This window comes from Macaca mulatta, chromosome 7 (genome assembly GCF_049350105.2).
Source record: "Macaca mulatta isolate MMU2019108-1 chromosome 7, T2T-MMU8v2.0, whole genome shotgun sequence".
NCBI classification, from domain to species: Eukaryota; Metazoa; Chordata; class Mammalia; order Primates; family Cercopithecidae; genus Macaca; species Macaca mulatta.
This window is the reverse complement of record NC_133412.1, coordinates 131,471,073-131,485,548: the sequence shown is the minus strand read 5'-3', so window position 1 is coordinate 131,485,548 and position 14,476 is coordinate 131,471,073. Positions and strand designations below refer to the sequence as shown.

The following is a 14,476-nucleotide window of genomic DNA, read 5'->3' as shown; positions in this document are numbered from 1 at the left end:
ATCCATAGAATACACACCACCAACAGTGAACCCTAATGTAAACGATGTACTCTGGGTGACAATAATGTGTCAATGTAGGCACATCAGTTGTAACAAATACCCCACTCTGGTGGGGGATGTTGACAATTTGGGAAGACTATGCATGTATGGGGCGGAGACTATGCATGTATATGGAAGGTCTATATACCTTGTTCTCAATCTTGGTATAAACCTAAAACTAAGAAGTCTTAAAAAACACACAGTACAATTTGAATAATTCCTATACATATTATAAGGGACATAAATCTACAAACATACTTTCGCTTTTTTCTTCTGTTTTTTCTTTGGTCCACCTTTGTCCAAAGGCCAGATTATCCTGTCAGCCTTCACCCACTCATCATACCTTAAAAAAAAAAAAAAAAAAAAAGAATATGTACAAACTTTATGAATTATAACCTTTTTGAAATGTATTCACCAAACAAAAACAACAGTGAGACAGACTAAATAGTTTGTTCTTAGTGTTGGCAAGAATATGAAGGGCACAGGGCTGGTTTGCTGGTAACATGTGCCAGTAACTGTACTAGGTATTTTGCATAACCACTAGGGAAAGGCAAGAGGATTTAAGAGTTAACAGGTTTAGAAGGAGGTCTTGGAAAGCAAACTCTAGATTCAAGACAATCTGAACTGCTTTGTTTTCTACAGCTTTTACAGACCTGAGCTTATAATCAGATTCTGCACTAGAATTCGCTCTACTGAATGAATAATAGAAAGCTAGTCAGATAAATTCAGATTTGCAAGGTGATCAGTTTCAGGTTATTTTATCAAGTCCATTTCAACTTCCTTTTCTTCCTCAACACTCTCTCTAGTCTCTAGTAAAAATATAAAAAATTAGTCTCTAGTCTAGTATTTCCAATAAAATTTTCTTCTGAACTACATTGCCTTTAGGACTCTGAAATTTTTTAGAGATATCTGTATTTCACCTCCTTTATCTAAGTTTATTCTGTTTAGCTCAAGTTGAAAACTCATTTCCCCTAAACTTTTACTTAAAATTTTTATTTTTAAATTTATTTTTAATTTAATTTTCTGGGGGACAGTTTCAATATTGTTGCCCAGACTGGCATGCAATGGTGCCATCTTGGCTCACTGCAACCTCTGCCTCCTGGGTTCAAGTGATTCTTATGCCTCAGCCTCCCGAGTATCTGGGATTACAGGTGCCCACCACACCCAGCTAATTTTTTATTTTTCGTAGAGACGGGGTTTCGCCATGTTGACCAGGCTGGTCTTGAACTCCTGACCTCAGGTGATCTGCTCACCTTGGCCTCCCAAAGGGCTGGCATTACAGGGGTGAGCCACTGGATCCAGCAATTTTTTTGAAAGAGGGTCTCACTCTGTTGCCAGGATGGAGTGCAGAGGCATGATCCCCTGGGCTCAGATGATCCTCCCACCTCAGCCTCCTGAGTAGCTGAGACCATGGGTGTACATCATTGCATCAAGCTAATTTTTGTATTTTTTATAGAGACGGGGGTTTTGCCATGTTGCCCAGGCTGGTCTTGAATTTCAGAGCTCAAGTGATCTGCCCACCTCAGCCTCCCAAAGTGCTAGGATTATAGGTATGAGCCACTGCACCTGGCCTTCTCAAATGATTACTATCACTGCTGAATGTCTATAGTCCAAGTGACTAATCAGGGGCAAATAAGAAATTAAGTTTTCTGGAACTAAATAACAGTTTTTACATTATATAAATATACAAGTATTTATAGAATTAAGTCAAAATCTAAAAATATGTACACTTAATTGAAGAAACTACAGGCAGTCCTTGCTTTAGACCAGGAGTGCCCAATCTTTTGGCTTCTCTGGGTCACACTGGAAGAAGAATTGTCTTGGGCCACACATAAAATAACACTAACGATAGCTGATGAGAAAAAAAAAAAAAAAAGAAAAAGGAAAAAGAAAAAGAAAAAAAACCCACACAAACAAAAAAACTCTCATGTTTTAAGAAAGTTTATGAATTTATGTTGAGCCACATACAAGGCCATCCCGGGCTGCATATGGCCTGTGGGCCACGGGTTGGACAAACTTGCTTTAGACTGTAGCGTGTTAATAGAAACTCATGTATCTGGAAACGATATTCTTGCTTTGTAAACCAGTTACCATGGAGACGTACAAAGTAAGGACATGGTTCCTGTATGCATGTATTTCAGCTGACATGGTACCATGACTACCTATACAGATGCTCCTTTACTTATGATGCCATTATGTCCTGATAAACTCATCACAAACTGAAAATATCGTAAGTCGAAAAATGCGTTTAATACATCTAGCCTACTGAACATCACAGCTTAGCTTAGCCTACCTTAAACATGCTCAGAACACTTATATTAGCCTACAGTTTAGCAAAATCATCTAACACGAAGTCTATTCTGTAATAAAGTCTAAAATATCTCATGTAATTTATTGAATACGCTGTACAATATTGGTTGATTAGTCTCATGGTTTCTTCGCTGCTTGATGTGGCTTGCCACCACTGCACAGTCTGATGAGAGAGTATCATACTGCATATCACTAGATCAGTAAAAAAAAAAAATCAAAATTCAGGCCGGGTACAGTGGCTCACGCCTGTAATCCCAGCACTTTGGGAGGCCGACGCGGGCGGATCACAAGGTCAAGAGATCGAGACCATCCTGGCCAACATGGCGAAACCCCATCTCTACTAAAAATACAAAAATTAGCTGCGCGTGGTGGCATGCATCTGTAATCCCAGCTACTTGGGAGGCTGGGGATGCTGAGGCAGGAGAATCGCTTGAACCCAGGAGGCGGAGGTTGCAGTGAGCCCAGATCGCACCACTGCACTCCAGCCTGGTGAAAAAGCAAGACTCCATCTTAAAAAAAAAAAAAAAAAAAAAAAAAATCAAACTTCTAAGTATGGCTTCTACTGAATGCATATAGCTTTTGAACCATTTTAAATTAAAAAATATTGAAGTTGAACCACTGTAAGTTAGGAACTACCTGTACTATGATTTGAAAACGATCTCTCACCTCATTAACCCAGTATCTAGTTTCTAAAATGGGACTGGCTATGAGCATTGTACTAGGCCTTTAAATATCTGTACTTTGTTAACTTATATGGAAATGTTTATTCATCTGAACATACACTGAGGGCCTACTAGTATGCACTGTATCAGGAAGTACGTAGAGAATAAACATGGCCCCTGTTCTCAAGCAACCCATAGTCTGTTATAAAAGACAGACATAGGGTAAAATCAAGTATAGTCTGGTAAGTGCAGTAAGAGAGTTATGTATCTGATCCAGGGCTAACAAAGGGATAGATAACTCTATCCAATTCCACAATTCCAAAGGAGGTATCAGACAACCAAGAAGCGCAAGCCTGATTTTTAGTGTACTTGGTCCTGGTGACACTGGACAAAGCAGTATACCATGTAGGTACTTCTAGCACTAATACTACTAACCAAAGACAGTCCCAGGATTTCTCAGTGAGAGACCAGGACTCTTCTCACACTTCTTACACTTGCAGATACTCCCTTTCAGGAATCTGGCTAAATTCTTTAGGAACCATGGTGGCTTCATCTCAACGAACAGGCCAGAATTATACCAGCTTTTAGGAGTAGACAAGAACAATGAAAAAACATGAACCAGGAGAGTACCAGTTAAGTAACGAATTAGGGAGATGACCAATCCAAAACCTGAGTGTAGAATAAAATGACTGCTGAGAAGAGTCATAAAGTAAAACATTAAAGATGATACGGGAAATTCTAGAAAGCAGAACACAGACATATACAGATGTGAAACAGGAGTGGAGAGTTGTGAACTAAATAAGAATCTGAAGAAGAAAGAGGGCTATCATGTGATGCAACTGGAAATATAATGACTGAAAGTTGGTAAGATATAGTCCTTTTCCCCTGAATTCAGCAATACATTGTAAAGAAAACAAAACAGTTAACATTCATGGAGCACTAAGTGCCAGGCATGATTCTAAGCATTTACATCTTAATACAAATATTATCACTACAGTAGTCCCTGCTTAGCCACAGCATAGTTCAATTACCCATGATCCAAAAATATTAAGATATTTTGAGAGAGAAAGACTACATTCATATAACTTTTATTACAACATATTGTTATAATTGCTGTATTTTATTATTATTGTTAATCTCTTACTGTGCTTAATTTATAAATTAAACTTTATTGTAGGTACATATGTATAGGAAAAATGATAGGATATATAGGATTCAGTACTATCTGAGGTTTCAGCATCCACTGGGGGTCTTGGAACACATCTCCAGCAGATGAGAGGGAACTACTGCATTATACAACACCTCTACAAAATAGGAACCGTATTTTTCCCAGTTTAGAGATGAGGGATTTGAGTCATAACAGAGCACACATCTAGTGTATAGAGAAACCCAGGAGCAGTCTGGCTCCAAATAAATACAGGGCAACTAGAGATATTAAACATGCCAGATTTTGTAAAAGACAACAAGAAAGGCAGCCCCCGACATTTAGGAATTTTCCTGGCACTATCCGTTGGGCCTTGGTGTTGCTTGGAGCTAGTCTGGCACGCATAGCTAGGCCACACTGTCCTGCTGTTGAAATATGAACAATTTCAAAGAGCATCAACATCAGACAAGTCCATTCTGTGATCATGATGTATCAAAACAAAAACAAGACCACTTCTTAATCGTGTCTGAACACAGAAAAAACAGGAACATTGTCCAAGTCACAAAAACGACCAAACAGCTTTTTTTTCTTGACTAATGTGAGTGATTGCTGTTTCTTTACCAGTTATAGTGTTACCTTGGTCTGTCTCTCCTTCTAGATAAGATATATTAAGAAAACCAATTATAATTACCCCAGCTTCCTGACAGGATCCAATATGGAGCAAAATCCCTTTTTTTTTTTTCTTTTTTTTTTTTAATAAGAGACAGGGTTTTGCTCCATCGTCCAGGCTGGAGTGCAGTGGCATGATCATAGCTCATTGCAGTCTCCAACTCCTGGGCTCCAGTGATCCTCTCACCTCAGCCTTCTGGGTAGCTGGGACTACAGGTACGTGCCACAATGCCAGGCTAATTTTTAATTTTAATTTTTTGTAGAGATGAGGGTCTAACTATGTTGCCAGGTCTGGTCTCGAACTCCTGGCCTCAAGCAGTCCTTCCGCCTCCACCTCCCAAAGTGCTGGTATTACAGGCACGAGCCACCATGCTCTGCCTTTCTTAAAACCCTCCCCAAAATAATCTAATGGAATATCAAATCTAAGTTCTAACGTTCTGTTTTATTAATTAGTCGACTTAGAATTATTACAGTGCTTGACACAGGCTTGATTTCTGATTAATGAAACAAACAAACACTGCACAGTTGGAAGCTGGGGGCCTGGCTCCCTGCTCACATTCAGTAATATGTCTCCACAGAATTATGAATTGTTTTCCAAAGGTGGTGCCTTGAGCCTCTGTTGATTCATTTAACACCTTATTACTAAGGTGCCCTATGGTTTCCTTTGCTGTGTGTTCTCCCTCACTATAAATGAGTAATAAATGTAACTTGTTCTAACTACAGGTGTGATCCTGGTAGTCTCCGGCTAGAAGCATTGACACTGCCAGTATAACAGCAGGAATGTCAAAGTCTTGGAAAATTCAGAATCAAGGTGTGCTTTGTAAATATATACCATCATTTGCTTTCACTCTTCACAACATTAAGTTGATGTTCTATTTAACCACTGAAAAAATTTCAATAGTAAGAAAATACTTTCTTGCTTACCTGACATTCCATCCATAGTAATGTACCAAATATAAAACTTCTCCATCATCAATTTCAGTGCTTTTAATACTGGCTTCATAAATTTTCTGAGTCTTCCCTCGTCCGTATTTTACTTTCACTTTGGTTCCTGTTAGGCAGGGTTCCATGTCTTCCTCATCTTCCTCTCCCTCAGAGTCACATTTGCTTTCAGTTTCTTCCCTGCATTAAGTTATAATATTGATAATGCTACTAATAACTTAATGGAGAACAAAATATGCTAAAAGAATTCAACAGGTAGATTATTCACAACCTAAATATTACCTTAGTAACATATCAGTGGAGGAGGAGAAGAAGGAGGAGAAGGAGAAGATTTCTGTGGCCTACTTACTAAGGAATTTATTATGTGAAGGTGCACTGTACCCAAAGTAAATCCATACTTTTTAAAAGCCAATCAAGTCACAGCTAATGATGATCTGTAATCAAACAAATCACTTCTGACAAAACAATAAGAAAAATACGCTCTGAAAAAATTCTTTAGAATTCGTATTTAAGTGCCAGCTAACGATGATCTGTAATCAAACAAATCACTTTTGACAAAACAAAATAAGAAAAATATGCTCTGAAAAAATTCTTCAGAATTCATATTTAAGTGCCACCTTATATGTAAAAAAAGATCTAAGGATATTTTGTAACTTCCTGCAACTGAATTTTCTTAAATCTGCTTTACTACCACAATTAGAATAGTTCTTGGCAAGACTAGTTTTTTTAGTGGGCAAAATAATAAGCAAGGGCTATCTACCTTAGTAACCATGTAAACTAATTTATATTTTAAAGGTTTCCCAACCCTAACAAAGAAAAGAAATTTGAGTATTAGGTCACTTGCTGACACTGTAGGATAGCACCACAAGAACAAAGCTTTACATTTGTGTTGAATTCTATTTGTTTACTCATATTCCATCAGCTTTTCTTTGTATTGATAATCAGGTATAAAGATTAAAACAGGACGGTCTAAAATACTTTTAATATTTTTATAACAAAACATTGTGTATCAATGCTGTAAAGACTCACAAGAGAACTGCATCAAAGATCATTCTAGTGTCACAAGCATTAAAAGCTCAACAAGTAGTATTGTTCTCTGTAATAAATATAGGGCATTATTTTGGTGACCCCTGGGGGTCCTGACATGAAGCTTTGACAGCCCATTTGCAGTGGGAATGTTTTCTCTTGGAGGACACCTTCCAATAATAGACTGATGAGGTAAATTCAAAACATTATGAGAAAAACTACTTAAAGATAATATTGTTCTTCATATTCAAGTCTGTGAAGTTTTCTCTAAAATAAACCTCCATTTACATAGCAGTTATAGTCTTTTTAAATCACATTTTTACATAGATGTATTATATGTTTTATATACATATTTCAATATACATATTTTGATGTTTTTCACACAAAGCTTCAAAGCTTTTCACAAAGCTTCAAACTATAATTAGGCCTTCCTTTTTTTTTGAGACAGAGTCTCACTCTGTTACCTAGGCTGGATGGAGTGCAACGATACAATCTTGGTTCACTGCAAGCTCCGCCTCCCGGGTTCACGCCATTCTCCTGCCTCAGCCTCCCGAATAGCTGGGAATACAGGTGCCCACCACCGCGCCTGGCTAATTTTTGTATTTTTAGTAGAGATGGGGTTTCACCGTGTTAGCCAGGATGGTCTTGATCTCCTGACCTCATGATCCGCCTGCCTCGGCCTCCCAAAATGCTGGGATTACAGGTGTGAGACACTGCGCCCGGCCAATCAGGCTCTACTTTTTAAGTGGTTCACCTTTGCTTAAATTTTTTTGTCCAAATATTTAAAATTCTATACTCATAGCACTATACTCAACTCCAATTATTTCCTCCTACTTTTCCTAATCCTAATTATATTTCATTACAGAACCTTTTCTTACTCACTAACCTAGTTCATACGTAATTGTGATAGCTCCTGTGCCTATTTGTATTAAATCAAATTACCTCTCCCATTCACTAATCATCCTATTTTTCCAAATATTTATTATCTCAATGGCAGGTCAGTTTTCCCAAATTTGGCTTAACAACTCAAATTTCTAGAAAAATTAACATCACATAATAATAGAAAAATAACTATAGAAGAGAGCTGGTATTACAAGTAAGTGTGTTATGTTGTTGCTCAGTTAAAATTCATTTTTAGTAGTGTCCTAAAATTAGTAAATCCATTTCTCAACGCTTACAGAAACAGCTAATACCTTGGTGAGAGACTACCTTGATCTTGCTGGACTGCCTAATCTCTGAGTATTTTTAAGTCAGTTCAGTCCATACTTGTCTAATACATAGAAAAAAAGAATACAGGTTTTACTCAACAGTAAACAGGATGGACATTAAAAAATCTAAAATTTATTGTTGTGATGTGGGGCAAGAATGTATTTTCCAAACTAGAATCAGGGGTGCATGCCACTTAATCTAATACAATAACTTGAAAAAGAAAAATGTCTTAAAGCTAACACACAGAAACATCTGCTAGTACTGTGCACCCATGTGTTTGTTAGCTTTCCCACATTGTACCTTTTTTAAAATGGAATTTTTGCTGTCGCTGTTTCCTCTTGTCCACTTCCTCCATTTTTCTCCAGCTCCCTTCCCTGCTGTCAACTGCAGGACCTTTCTTTTGACTGGGTGGCGCAGCCTTCTTTGAGGCCACTGTTTAGGGCACAAGTGCTATTAAAATGGTGCGACCAGTATATTCTCCGATTCCGAAAGGCAATACACATCATCTTCACAATGTGTCTCACCTTCATTAGACAAGAGGAACGGAAGTCCCAATAAGAAAACATTCCCTTAAACCTGAATCTCTAAGCAGGAACAAAGCGCTGTTGTACCCCAGACAGGTGCTTCTGGAGAACAAACATAAGATAATGTACCTCTCTTGGCTTTTCTCTTCCTCTTCATCTGAATCTTTGTCAGAATCCTCCTGTTTTTTAATTTTCTTCTCTTTTTGCTTTGGTGTATTTTTTCTCCCCAGTAGTAGCTCATTTTCTTTTTTCTCTGCAGTTTCATAGTCATCATCTGCATCCTTATTTTCTGTATCATTGTCTTTTAATTTGTCTTCTGTTTTCTCTTCTTCAATTTCCTTTTTAATAGAATTTACATCTCGAGCAATTCTCCTTCGTCCCTAGTAGAGGTGATAAAAGCTTTAAAATAGCTATCACTATAAAGGGGAAAAAAGCAGGAAAAAACATCTTTTCCTTTAACCTTCACAGCAATGACTCTGGCTTGAAACACGGCCCTGAAACCAACTCAAAGGTACATTTCTCTTCCTTTTGAAAGTAAAAGAATAACTAATATAAATTACTTAATTATGTCCAGGTCTACTTTGGCTACATACTACTTAAGAAATATCTGTCAGAATCTGTTTGAGTGAAAAAAGGAAACAACAACAAAAAAGAAATAAAAGTTGTCTCCTTTGTTTACTACGTCATTTTATCTCACTTTTATTCTCAACTATAATAAAAATTTAAAATAAATTATCTAATGTTAATGATAAAACGTAACAATAATAAAGCAAATCCCCTGAATTTTGCTTCTTTAAAAGCTCTGTGGTCTCTAATTCTACAGCTTAGTAAGACAAAATTTACATTGTCACTGTATTTGTGGATGACTACATTTTAAAAGGACTGAATTGCATAAATGGCAAAAAAAGTGAGGAGACTTCTTTGAATGAGTATCTGGAGAGTTCGCTGGGCCAACAGCAATATGTTTTACCCCCACTAGCTTCTATCTAGCCCACTGAATGCTGAAGTGACCATGACTGGTGAGCAATTTCACTATCTCCTAGGTTCTATTTCAAGACAACTTTTATACACTGGCAGAATTCTCCTCTTCTTGGAATAAAGCAGATAAACAGCCGGCAACTTAGGGAGCATTAGGATACAATTAATATCTCAGTAAGCAAATGTTTTCCCTAGTTGCTGGCTATGTGCTATTTACACTTCAAAGGCAGGAAAAGAAGAAATTTTTTTCTATCATAAAGCACTAGCATGCAAGTTCCAAGATGGCACTTCCATCTCCTCAGATCTACACAGTGGCTGGCACATAGCAGGTGTTTTTGTTTTTGTTTTTTTTTTTGAGACAGAAGCTCACTGTGTCGCCAGGCTGGAGTGCAGTGGTGTGATCTCAGCTCACTGCAACCTCTACCTCCCAGGTTCAAGCGATTCTCCAGCCTCAGCCTCATGAGTAGCTGGGACTACAGGCGCACGCCACCATGCCCAGCTAATTTTTGTATTTTTAGTAGAGATGGGGTTTCACCATGTGGCCAGGATGGTCTTGATCTCTTGACCTCGTGATCCGCCCGCCTCGGCCTCCCAAAGTGCTGGGATTACAGGCGTGAGCCACCGCGCCCGGCCTAGCAGGTGCTTTTAAAATATCTGTAGGTAAATGAATGAAAACAACTGCTATAAAACTTGGGTCTGTATGCCTTTTTCCCAGAAGTACCATTTTTATTTATTTATTCAATTTTTTGAGATGGAGTCTCGCTCTATCACCTAGGCTAGAGTGCAGTGGTGTGATCTTGGCTCGCTACAACCTCTGCCTCCTGGTTTCAAGTGATCCTCCTGCCTCAGCCTCCTGAGTAGCTGGGACTACAGGTGAGAAATGCCATTTTTAGAAGCCTGGCTTATATATGTGGATAAGTGATAAGGATATTTTTACAAGCAAATGTATTACAGCACTTTTAAAAATAGTAAAAAATTGGGAGAAAATTTAGGAGAGTGTAAATTTATGGTTCATCTATACTAGACAGCACATTGCAGATATTTTATGTAGGACGAGGAAGGTTTTTAGGTAATGACAAGAAAGTATGTCCACAATACATACAATAAAATATTATTCACCTTTAAAAAGGAAGGAAATTCTGACACGTGCTACAACATAATGTCTTGCAGATATTATGCTGAGTGAATAAGCCAGTACAAAAAAACAAACACTGTATGATTTCACTTATATAAAGATACCTAGAATATCAAATTCATAGGTACAGAAAGTAAAATTGTGGTTGCTAGGGGTTGGGGGAAGAATGAGGAGTTACTGTTTAATGGGTACAGAATTTCAGTTTTGCAAGGTAAAAATGTTCTGGAACTGGATGGTGGTGACGCTTATGCAACAGTGAGAATGTACTTAATGCCAATGAAATGTACACTTGAAAAGAGTTAAGGTGGCAAATTTTATGTTATATGTACTTACCACAATTTTAAAAAAAAATAATAAAAGAAAAGAAAACCAATTTGGAAACTTCATGACATTCACTAAAAGATTCCATTTACTACATGAAAGAATGAACAGTTTTAACAACTGGTTTCTGGACTATAAGACAAAGAAATTTCACATTCTTTTTCATTAAATATGATTCCACCAAAAAATAAGACATATTATACTAGTTAAACTTCTTTGACGGTGCGGTAAATTCCTTTCTCTTTCTAAAACTTGGTAAATCCTACTATGTAAACATTACTGGACACTGATCCAAATGCTAGATGACAATTCCTAAACAGACTTTATATATTAAAGGAAAGAAGGAGCAGAGTTGGAAGATACAACCAGCGTACATGTACACATCACTAGAGCCACACAGTGTGCTATAAAGTTACAGAGAAAGACAAGATACCATCTAGTTCAGGGCACAGGCACTATAAAGAGGTGATTCATTTATTCAACATCTATTTAATAAGCCTTTATTACGTGCCAGGCACTATTCTAAATGCCTGGGATCTGTCAATAAACGAAATAAACACTAATCCCTGACCTCGTGGAGTGTAATTCTTGTGTAGAGTGGCGCAAAATAGATAATCACAATAAACAGAATAAGTAAATTACAAATAGGAGCAACATTACAGGGACTGAGAGTTCTAAAGAGAGGAGGCAGGTTACAATTTCAGATAAGGTGACCGAGATAGCCTTCAATGAGGTGATACTTTAGCAAAAGACTTGGAAAAGGAATATCTGAGATTCATCCCAGATGAGAATGACTTGATCGAACATAAACAGAAAACAGAAGGAAGGGTTTTCAGGTAGAGAAAATAATATACAATATATTTAGAAAAAAGTAGTTAGCTAAGCAGCATTAAATACTGGAAAATAAGCTAAGTTCACTGTAGTACTTTTGTGTATATATGAAAATGGCTATAATAAAAAATTTTAAGTAATACTTAAACCAGATAAAACTAGTATTAAGAACTCACTCTCGGAGATTTTAATTCTATCTCTTCTCTTTCACTTTCACTGTTTGAATCAATATTTTCCTCAGGTTCACTCTTCACTTCTGTTAAAGGCATTTCTTGATCTAATTTGAGAGCCTCTTCCATTGATTCTTCTAAGTCTTTTTTTTCCTCTTTTACTTTTGGTTCATGGTGATGAATAGTTCTGAACTGAATATTTGCCGAACGGCAGTACTCCTCAAAACCATACAGATACCTAAACAAACAATATTTCATTTAAGAAATCTTACAGTCTTTGCATTTAACTTGAATTCACATGTTATTAAACACATTTTTAAAAAGTAAAGCCCAGTAATTTAAAAAAAAATTTTGTGTTGCTATTTTCTGTGTTACTATTTTCTTGGTGTTTTAGGTGGAATTATAAACAGAAAAACTGATCATAAAATGCTGTCCTGAGGCGTCTCAGCTTGTGATAACTAAACATAACTATCGTAAGTTTTGATATGAAGGCTGTTCACCCCAAAAGATGTAGCTCTATAATATGTATCATAATCGCAGACACTGTCTGCGTCTTGCTTTTGGAAAGGAAATCAGGACAACATAAGAAATGGAGTAAATAAGATTTGATGCAATGAAATAACTTTCAATCACAAGTATCTGTCAACCTAAACCTTTTTATACACTTTCTCTAACTTTAATGTTCCTAGATTGATGTATTCTTGTTAACAAAGTAAATGGAAAATATTTCCTATAAATATATATTCTTTGATGAATAAACTATACTACTTACTTTCTATAAGCAGTTTTTACATTGTAGGAAGCAGCTGAATTCAAAATAGGAATGCCAAGGTCCATATAAATTTGCTTCCATACAGCACCACTATCAATCTGGAAAATTAAGTTTTTATGTTAACATTTGCAAAGGGAATTAATCTTTTTTTTTTTTTTTTTTGAGACAGGGTCTCACTCTGTTGCCCAGGCTGGAGTGAAGTGGCGCAATCAGGGCTCACTGCAGCCTCGACTTCCTGGGCTCAAGTGATCCTCCCACCTCAGCTTCCCGAGTAGTTGGGACCACAGGCATGCGACACCACACCTGGCTAATTTTTGTTGAGATAGGGTTTCGCCATGTTGCCCAGGCTGGTCTCGAACTCCTGAGCTCAAGCAATCCACCCCGCCTCAGCCTCCCAAAATGCTGGGATTACAGGTGTGAGCCACCATGCCTGGCCAGGAAATAATCTTTACCCTAATATTCTATGTTCATTAAGGAAATGTATTTATTATCCAATGTGCATATAATGCAATATAAGATAATTTACCTTTTTATGACACCAATACATGTTTCAAATAGCAATGTTATACTTACATTGTCACATCCACCCTGATGATAAACCAGTCTGAAGAGTTTGAAGAGATTGAGATCTTTATAGCCCAAAACAGGTGGTTTGTTGATTGGAGTACCTTTTCAATGTAAGTAGGTAGAAATAAAATGTTTATTCAAATGAGAAATACTAATTTGAAAACAAAGCTGTCAACTTCTAATTTCCCAAATTTCATTAATTAGAGGCACATATTTAAAGAGCCTTAAACAATGTAAGACAACATAAGATATGCTCTCCATTATTTATATAGCCTTTGTGGGGAACTTCAGATTTTAGGTGTTATACTTCTAAAACTAATAAAGCCACCTCTTTAACTGTGAATGAATTGAGTAAAACTAAACACTACATGGTGTGGCCAACAATGTTGCTGGTTCAAGCTTGGGCGTAGGGCTGGGTGCAGCGGCTCACACCTGTAACCCCAGCACTTTGGGAGCCTAAGGCAGGAAGATCACTTGGGCTCAGGAGTTTGAGACCAGCCTGGGCAACATGGCAATATCCTGTCTCTACAAAAATTAAAAGGAAAACATTAGCTGAGTGTGGTGGTGTGCACCTGTGGTCCCAGGTACTCGGGAGCCTGAAGTGGGAGGATTGCTTGAGTCCAGGAAGTGGAGGCTGGAGGGAGCCATATTCATGCCACTGCACTCCAGCTTGAGTGACAGAGCAAGACTCTGTCTCAAAAAAAAAAAAAAAAAAAAAAAAAAAAAGTTTAGGCATAAACAAACACAATAGAAAAGATAAGATTTACACCCTGGTTCCATTTTCACTGCTTTGACACAAATGTTAAGACTGTTAGCAGTAATCTGAAGGATGATTTCTGAAGGCCACACAGAATGTTTAGGACCAATTTATCTTAAGATTTTCCAGGACTAACAAATGCCAAGGAGTAGGATGGTTTATAATTGTTCTATTATTCTACCTATATTAGAAATCTCATCCTTTTCAGATAACTATTGGTCTCCTATTATGTTTAATTTGCTGAGAACAAGGATCAGGCTAGTTTATCTAGTTTATTTACCACAAATACAGCATTAGCAATTAGTGGATATGCAGATTAACATTATAACTGGTCACTTTCTAAAATATCAGAATATTCTTTAGTTTATAAGTGACAGGGAAAACTAAATTGTATTAAAATACTTTCTCACTTGTTTCTAT

General features: G+C 37.2%; 1 protein-coding gene across 5 annotated transcripts in view; it reads right to left on the bottom strand.

The window, feature by feature from the left end:
• The window catches only part of ARID4A (AT-rich interaction domain 4A), a 75,942-nt gene that overhangs the window by 14,569 nt on the left and 46,897 nt on the right, over positions 1-14,476 (bottom strand). For all 5 annotated transcript variants that reach the window (XM_015143782.3, XM_015143784.3, XM_015143783.3 and 2 more), the window contains 6 exons: positions 13,306-13,400; positions 12,733-12,830; positions 11,967-12,198; positions 8,655-8,905; positions 5,749-5,946; positions 298-382 (listed from right to left, as the gene is read on the bottom strand). In XM_015143782.3, the coding sequence (XP_014999268.2) occupies positions 298-382; positions 5,749-5,946; positions 8,655-8,905; positions 11,967-12,198; positions 12,733-12,830; positions 13,306-13,400 (959 nt within the window). The remainder of the gene's footprint in view (positions 1-297; positions 383-5,748; positions 5,947-8,654; positions 8,906-11,966; positions 12,199-12,732; positions 12,831-13,305; positions 13,401-14,476) is intronic.